Source organism: Cavia porcellus, unplaced genomic scaffold, assembly GCF_034190915.1.
Source record: "Cavia porcellus strain 051 isolate PalLab524CR breed Dunkin Hartley unplaced genomic scaffold, mCavPor4.1 scaffold_9, whole genome shotgun sequence".
Lineage (NCBI taxonomy): Eukaryota > Metazoa > Chordata > Mammalia > Rodentia > Caviidae > Cavia > Cavia porcellus.
In genome coordinates, this window is record NW_026947492.1 from 59,068,511 (window position 1) to 59,077,165 (window position 8,655).

At 49.8% G+C, this 8,655-nt stretch overlaps 1 protein-coding gene across 1 annotated transcript; it reads left to right on the plus strand.

Annotated features, from left to right (window-relative positions):
• The first annotated feature begins 276 nt into the window (after window positions 1–276).
• On the plus strand, window positions 277–8,192 carry LOC100716293 (2-acylglycerol O-acyltransferase 2-like). Its single transcript, XM_063255608.1, has 6 exons — window positions 277–295; window positions 455–633; window positions 4,329–4,572; window positions 4,846–5,020; window positions 5,629–5,828; window positions 7,358–8,192. Exons 1-6 carry the CDS (start codon window positions 277–279, stop codon window positions 7,510–7,512), a joined length of 972 nt encoding a protein of 323 aa, XP_063111678.1. The 3' UTR covers window positions 7,513–8,192.
• Window positions 8,193–8,655: the final 463 nt, after the last annotated feature.

Consider the following 8,655-nt stretch of genomic DNA (forward strand, 5'->3'; position numbering starts at 1 on the left):
GATCAGAGAGGTCCTTCCCTCCCCTGTGCATGTGTGAATGTCCTCTTTTGTGTAAAGGGTAGCATTTCAGTTCCACTTTTCTGGAAATTTCTCTTTGAAAATATTCATTATAAAATATTTAAGACAAACAGATAGTGCTGAGCAGTGGGTGAATGCAGACTGCTTGGCTGAGAGAGGGCCCTAAAGGGAGAGACAGCTAGAGTCAACCAGCCAGGTGCGGGCTGGGCTGGGCGGCAGGTGGTGTGTCTTTGGAATAGGCCCATCTGGGCTCAAACCATGTACCAGTGTGGCCTCAGTTGGCTGTTTTCCCTTTCTACACCCCCAGCTCCTCCACGGAGGAGGCGTGGAAATAAAGCTGGGCTTTTTCCAGGTCAGGACTGGACAGAACGATGTTGCCAGTGTCCATGTCTTCTTCACTGACCTGGGATCGCCAATGCTCTGCTTCCTTCTCCAGGCTTCATCTGCATCGGGGTCTTTGTAGGCCTCCTGTTCACTAAGTTCTGGCTCTTGACTGTGCTATACGCCTTCTGGTGGTTCCTGGACCGAGACAAGCCGCGGCAGGGGGGCAGGCCCAAAGAGTTCTTCAGGCGCTGGGTCATATGGAAGTACATGAAGGACTATTTCCCGGTCTCGGTGAGTACTGAGCTAGTTTGAGTTGGGCAGAGGGGACCCGGACCTCCACCTCTCTGTGGGACAAGTGGCCATGTATGCAGTGAGCAGAGCACCAGGCTGGGAGACAGGAGCCTGGGCTTCCCTCATCATGTGGCTGGGGTGGGTAGGGATCAGCGTGTCTCTGGCCATGGTTTCCCAACACTAGAATATGGGGCCAATGAGAGGATTTTTTTGTTGCTGTTCTGGGGATCAAACTCACAACCTCAAGCCTGCCAGGCAGGCACTTACGCTGCTGAACTAAATCCCTGGCCAATGAGAGGATTTGAATGAGCTCTGTGGGATGTGTCATGTCCAAGGCATGAACTGTGAAAGCACAAATCCATGAGCAGCCCAGGTTTGGGGTACAGATAATACTCTGCAGGTCTTCAGAGACCATTTACCCTCCTCAGATGAAGAGGCTGAGATGCAGACAGGAACACAGGCGGGGCCAGTGTTACATAGCAAGTTGTCTGGCAAATATTGAAGTCTGTATTTGCACGGCTAAGGGAAGAGGTAACAGAGCCATCAGAGTCTTCAGGTTCTGTCCTGTCCCTCCCTCTGGCTACTGTGTGTCCATGGGCAAGGCCTTGTTCCATTGTGACCTCAGGTTCAGTTTGCAGACATGTCTTCCTACTGTGAGTGCCCTCAGCTCTCTGGCTGTCTGGCCCATCGGACCTCCAGGCCCTGGACTTGAAGGCTGGTTCTGAGTGGATCAGATCTCTAGATTTGACTGAGCAGACTCTTCCACTGAGTCCAGACACACCAGACCCTGATTTGATCTATGCAGCAAAAGCTTTGTTTGTCAGAGGGCATAGGATGGGAAGATCCTGGAGACACAAGAGAGGCCAGGCAGGCACAGCTGGCTCTCCTTTGGAAATAGGACAGAGGAAATGTGACCTCTGGAACCAGACACACTAGATTCTGATCTCGGGTCTGCCATATAGCACCTGTGTGACCTTGGGTGAGTTGAGAGTCTGTCTGAGCCTGTTTTGTCACCAGTAAAATGGAAATGTTGCCAGACACTTCCTAACTAGCATTCATGCAGTTGAGACAGAGAAGGTAAAGCACTGGCCAGTCCTCAGGACACTGGTGCAGTATTATTTCACTGAGTCAGTGGGACTCTGAGGAACCCTGGGCATGGCTATGGTGGGAGGGGTCTCTGGGAGCCTGGTGCCTTCACCTCTGCCTGGCTTCTCTCAGCCTGTGTACAAACCCAGCTCTTCCTGCCTCTCCAGGAATTAGGCCTCCAGTTGGGGAGAGAGTGGAGGAAGTGGGTTCACAGAGGTTAAACAACTGCCTGAGTCCCGGGCACTTTGCAGCAAAGTCAGGTATCTTGCCAGGCTTCCTTGTGCCAGTCCTAGGCCCTCACAACAGCTGGCAAGATCTGAATGCCACCTGTATCCATACACCCTCGTGATTGGGACCTCCAGGGCAAAGATCAGGTGGGAGAGTCAGGGTAAGGGAGTTGGCTGGCTTAGACTGGTTCATGGGGGTCATAGGTATCGAAGGGCAGAGCAACTGCACTAGCTTGGGAGACTTAAGTTGGGGCAGTCCCCCCCCCCCAAATGTGCTTCCTCTGTGGGGCCCAATCCTGGTATCTTGTCAGCAATGAAGTTAGGGCATGCTCGGCCCCTAGAGAAGCCAGGAGTGTGTCACAAGCAGAGTCTCCTGTCCCCAGCCCTGGACCTGTGAGCTTTGAGATCTTGCACTACCTTCCCTGCTTCACATCTCTCCAGCCCGGGGCTCTCTATTCTATGCCAGGACTGTCAAGCTTCCCCTTAGAATGTATAGCCTTAGTGCAAAGAGACATTTTTAGCTGCAGCACTCGCAGAAGGGATGCTGAGGTGGTGACACTGGCTTTTCTGTTCCTTCCCTAGCCCTTGAAGAAGCTTCTTAAACTCTGCACTGCTGACACTGTCAGGATATTAGAGTTGATTTTTCAAAAAAAATTTGCAGTTTTTGAGTCTTGTTCCACACCCTTTGCAACACCTCTGCCAAGCATGAATGTTATCACTGAGCGGCCAGAGGCTATTCACCTTGGCTTGGCCCCCTCCTCAGCTGGGCACTGCAGGGCTGGGCTCTGGCCTGCAGACTCCCTGGCCCAGACTTCCTAGGACACTCTCCCTCCCATCTGTACACCTTTACAGCACAGCCCATGCAGTGCCCTTGGACTCAGCAGGAGGTCAGTGACCTCAGCTCTGTTGAGCTCCCCTTCCATTCCCCATCACTTGTTTGCAGTCCTCCCATGATAGTTTGTGAGCTTCCATTACTTCTCACTGTGACTTTAGGAACTTGCTCCTACAGATGGAATTCCAAGCCAGATTAGGAAACTGCTACCTGAAAGTTGCCCACCAGCTTCCTAAAGAGCTAATGGTAGTGTCAGGCTAGGCTTCCAGTGGAGAAAGCTGTTCCTACTCCAGGCCAAATGTGGCCTAAGTCCCTAGCTGCAGAGGTTTCATCATCCAGCACAAACACTGTCCACACAGGCTGAGACCTGAGTGGGGTAGGGGCTGAGTTCTGTGACCAGGTCTATGACCAAGAGTCAGGAAATGCTTCCCTCAACATGCTAGTCATGGTCACAGCCAGATGTGGGGCAGGACAGGAACTGCTCCCCCCACCTCCCTGCCCCTGCACCTCCCAGCCCTCCTCCTGCGGGCTCTGTGGGCCTTGGCACCACTGACATTTGCAACTGGTTAACTCTTTGTTGTGAGGACTGTCTTCAACCTTAGTGTTCTGTTCACTCCAAGCCAGCAGTACTCTCTTCTTCCTGTTCCTACAAGCAAAATTACCTGCAGATACTAGGAAATGTCCCCATCAAGGGGGGAAGGTGATGAACTTGCCATAGTAACAACCAGTGCTCTAGATTCTGGGGTTTGGCCCTAAAGTTCCCATTCTGACTCCTTCTCCTTCTTCTCTACTCTCTTTTTTTTTTTTTTTTTTTACTTTTTGAGACAGAGTCTCACTGTGCAGTTCAGGCTGGTCTTGAGCTTATTTTGTAGGCCAGGCTGACCCTGAACTTGCAAGGATCCTCCTGCCTCAGCCTCCTGAGTCCTGGGATTATGGGCATATACCACCATGCCCAGCTTTCATTCTCCTCTACTCTTGAGCCCTGACCACAGTCATTTCTGTTTGGGCTCCACATCTTCCAAACCCCCACTTGAGTCTTCCTTGCAGCAGAACCTATTTCTTATTACAACTGCAAACATTACCTGCCTCTTCTTCCCATTCACTGTTTCAGTTCCCTGATCATAAGCCGTGTCCCTTTACTAGACCCACCATATAATCCTACCCCATTGCCTTCAATGATGCCCACAGGAAGCGGGAGTGTGTGGGTAACAAAAACATGTAGCCTGGTCACCTGGATTCATACCCTAGCTCCACCTCTTTACAGCTGTGTGACCTGGAGGAACTTTGCGGTGTGTCTCAGTTTACTCCACCTGGGGCTGGGCAGACAAGGCAGAAGTTTGCATGGTGCTGTGGCCTAAGCAGTCGCTCATAGAGGAGAAGCCTGAGACTAGAAGGAAACACTTTGCTCAAAGCCAGTACTAAGTCTGTAACACAGCCAGCATCATGGTATGACCTTCTGCAAAAGAAGCAGGAAGTGGAACAGGAGCATGAGAACCCTAAGGCTCACAGAGGACAGCACCTTGTCCAGTGCTGTAGGTGGCTGAGTCAAGACTGGCACACAGGCCCTGGTTTGGTTGCTGTCCCTGCAGCTGATCAAGACTGCTGAGCTGGACCCCTCCGGGAACTACATTGCCGGCTTCCACCCCCATGGAGTCTTGGCGGTTGGAGCCTTCCTCAATCTGTGCACTGAGAGCACAGGCTTCTCCTTGCTCTTCCCTGGCATCCAACCCCATCTGATGATGCTGAATTTGTGGTTCCGTATCCCCTTCCTCCGAGATTGCATCTTGATCTCTGGTGAGTTCTCTACCTAGGGAAGATCAGGAAGATGAGGCTGGTGGTATAAGTCAGAGGGCATCTTAGGGAGGGGTTCCAACAGTTCTACAGTTCTGAAAGCATATGCAGGAGGCCAGACCCAAAGAACTGCCTACAGCACTGTACTGGGAGGACCCTTGCCTTAAGTGGAGTGCCATGGAGGACCCCAGACCTGTTATACTAGTGGTGGTTTCCTTTTTGAGCCACCCTAGCCTCACAATCTTGCTCTCTCAACCCACATTCTTCTCCCCCCAGGATTGGTCACCGCAGACAAGGAGAGTGCCGCTCACATTCTGAACAAGAAGGGCAATGGGAACCTGGCGGCCATCGTCATTGGGGGAACTAAAGAGATACTGGATGCCAGGCCTGGATCTTACAGGCTGGTACTGCGGAAACGCAAGGGCTTCATCAGACTTGCCTTGACCCACGGGTACGGGACCTCAGGGGATAGCACTTCGGGTTCAGTAGGAGGTTGACAAGAATAACATTTTGGTAGGAAAAGAGCAAAGACTAACAGATATTCTAATATGGCCGCGAGATTTCTGGTCCATCCACAGTGAAGACTATATTTTGGTGTTTCACTCCCAAATGCCTTGAGAAGTTTCCATGAGGAAGTCTCAGAGATCAATGGGCCTTATTAAAAGTGGATGTGTTCCCCAAAACTGACAGAAGAGCAGAGACTAACAGGATCTGTAAAAATGGGGTTGAAACATGTTACCCTGCTTTGAAGTGAAGCATATTTGAGGAGCATGTGCCAGCTAGTATGGGAGAGATTTTTCTAGGAGCAAAATTCAGATGTTTTATCCCAGCGAGTACTATCTACAGCACTCTGGTGTACTGTCATGATGCAAGTAGGAAGCTGTAGGCCTGAGAGGACACACCAGTTCAGAGGTGGGTTGTGGCAGGTCTGGTAGCTGATCCAGACCTCCTGGTTCCAGCACAGGCTTCTGTCATTTGTTCCAACTCCTGGTAATGAGTCCCTGTGGGAAGCTGGGTTATCTTGCAGTTTATGCCATCTCTTGTTCTCTCTGTACATAGGGCATCCCTGGTGCCAATCTTCTCCTTCGGGGAAAATGACCTATTTCACCAGGTTCAGAACTTTTCTGGCTCCTGGTTGCGCCGTGTCCAGAATCAGCTGCAGGAGATCATCGGCCTCTCCTTCCCACTTTTGTATGGCCGTGGTATCTTCCAGTCGAGCTTTGGTTTGATGCCCTACCGTCATCCTGTCACTACCATAGGTAAGCCAAGGTCTGGCAGTGCAGGACACAGGGACAGGACACTGGGATGTGTGCTGCAAGGGGACATGGAGATGGGCCAGATACACTCCTATCCTTTCGGGGATCACAGTCTAGATGGGCAGCGCGCGCATGCATGCACACACACACACACACACACAAACACACAGACACACACAGACACACTAACACATAGCAGAAAATTCTAAATAAGGAAGTCTGGGTAATAGCTATTACAAACAGAGAGAACCATAATCACTACTGATTGCTGAGCCCCTGTCACGGGCCAGGGACCACACTCCTCACCTACGTGCAGCAGCTCAGCTTATTCTAAGAATCTTGAAGCAGGATTTCATTCATTATTATTCCATTATTGTTATTACTTTCTGCACAATTATTTCATTGATAATGAACTGAGGCTCAGAGAATTATGTGGCTTCCAAAAGATCACACTCCCTTTGAGTAACAAAGTTCAAGTTTGAATCAGGATCTGACTTCTTATCATGCCAGAGAAGGAAGATTTAAATCTCAACCTGTGGACCTAATGAGGCATATTTGGAGCAACTAGATACCAGGGAAGGCACTGTATGTATATCATCATTGTGTGCAAAGTTGAAATTCATAGGTTCTGAATTAAAGCCTGAGGGATCTTCCAGTACTGAATGAACATGAACTTAAATGCGTAAAGTTATTGTCATTTTTTTCATCTAACCTATCTTTTTCACTAACCTATTTTGGTTTCTTCTTGGATTCTAATTAAGTTTCTCTGACAAATTTCTCAGAGAAAAGGTCCTTTTGCCTCCTCTGCACCCATACATTTATTAGTTAGTTGATCCCAAATTTGGGAATCCCCTACATCATGATGTTCCCCAAATCACGTGACCATAGTTTCATGAATTTTAATCCTGCTGCTGCCTCCAGTCATGTTTCCAAGGAAGAACTTGGGAGCTACCTTCCTAGCCAGGGTTAGCCAGAAGAAGATAGGTCTTTCTGATTCCCAGTGTGATGGGTGGGAGTCTGCCGGTCAGGATGCAGGGGAATAGGGGAAGAAGAGCCACTCTGGTCTCTGATCAGAGAGACTCTTAGAAATCATCCACATCCGCATCCTAGAAATACAGTCACAGGCCATTGTGGACCCCCAGAATCAGAGAACCTGGAGGCCAGCATAACACCTGCAGGGTTTAAAGCCTGCTATAACTTCTTGCTTATGTGACCTGAAACAGGGCACTTATCTTCTCTGACCCTCATTGCCTCACCAGTAAAGCAGGAATAGTGACAGGTTTTGTTCCCATAGGATTTTAGGTGAGAACACATGTTGAGCACACAGCATACTCTCTGACACACTGGAAGATGGCCGTTGATAAATCATTCAGAAACTTAGGGTTGCCCCAGTGCCTCAGGACCTGTTATCTGAAATTAGGGTGGGAAGGGATAGCAGTAAGAGCACTTTCCTGCCAAATGGCCTGCTCTAAGGGCTCCTGTGACCCCTGTGGTTCCCACTCTGGACCCCTGCCCACCCCTATGCCTTGCAGTGGGGAAGCCCATCAAGGTGCAGAAGACCCTGCAGCCTACAGAAGAGGAGGTGAACCGGTTACACCAGCACTACATGGAGGAGCTGTGCAGCCTCTTTGAGGCCCACAAACTCAAGTTCAACATTCCTGCTGATCAACACTTGGAGTTCTGCTGAGTGCTTCCAGCCAGAGGAAGGATTACCACAAGGTCAGGGCCAGCTGTTCAGTGCCCAGGAGGTGGAGCACAGACTTCTGCCAATCCAACCACATCTGTAGGCATGAAGGAGAAGACCAGACTTTGCCAGCTCTGGTTTGCAGCCTTGCACCAAAGGGGACTGCAAGTTTCCCCCAGTGCAGTGTGAAAGGATTGAGAAGGGATGATTTGTGAGACCTCCATCCTCTGTTGTCATGTCACTCCAAGAGTATAAAAAGTATAAAAGCAGAAGAAGAGAGCAATGACGTTTTTCTTCTTCTACCTCTAAATGATAACACAAAGGAAACCACCAGCCAGTCCTTTCCCTTTCATGGCCCCTTATCAGCACCCTGAATGGCCCTTCCTTCCCAGAGTGGAAAGTGAGGGAGAAACCAGTAAGTCCTGCACTCATCCTGAACACCTTTGTGTTTCTGGGTCCTCTGAGCTCTGAAGGGGATGTGACTTTAGTCAGTCTTCATTCTCCTCACCTCAGTTTACCCAACTGACCTAGGTGAACTCAGAGTCTCACTTCTGACATCACACAAGCCAAGGGCTCCATGAGGGCACCTCTTACTCATCTTTTGTGACTCCAACTCCAGATCTGGGCCAGATCTGGGCACAACTGGAAGGCTCTATAAATTATAGCTCAATGAATGAAAGGATTCAGTTTTAGTTCCCTTTTTTCTTACACATCTCAACAAAATGTGGCTGGCCGAAACCTGAGATCTGACCACCAGCCTGACACTGTGACACTGAATCATCTTCCCCCAGGCTGGTTCAGAGTGGCCTGAGGAGATCATGTTGATCTGTTCTTTCCTGATACATCACCCCAAGATTTAGGCCAGCACAGAGAACAAGAAACGAGTGTGAGGTGTGTATGATGTGCATGACACTCTGATGAGAAGAGCTCTGGATTCCTGAGTCAGGAACATGTGTGAGTGGTGCAGGGTGAGGCTGGCTGCTTACCTCACCCTCCCTTTGTCTTGGTCACTTTTTTATTGCTGGAACAAAATACCCGATACCCACAACTTCAAGGAGGAAAGGTTTATTTTGGCTCATAATTTGTAAAGGTTTCAGTTTATAGTTAGCTGGCTCCAAAAGCTAGGCAGCAATGACTCAGGGGACC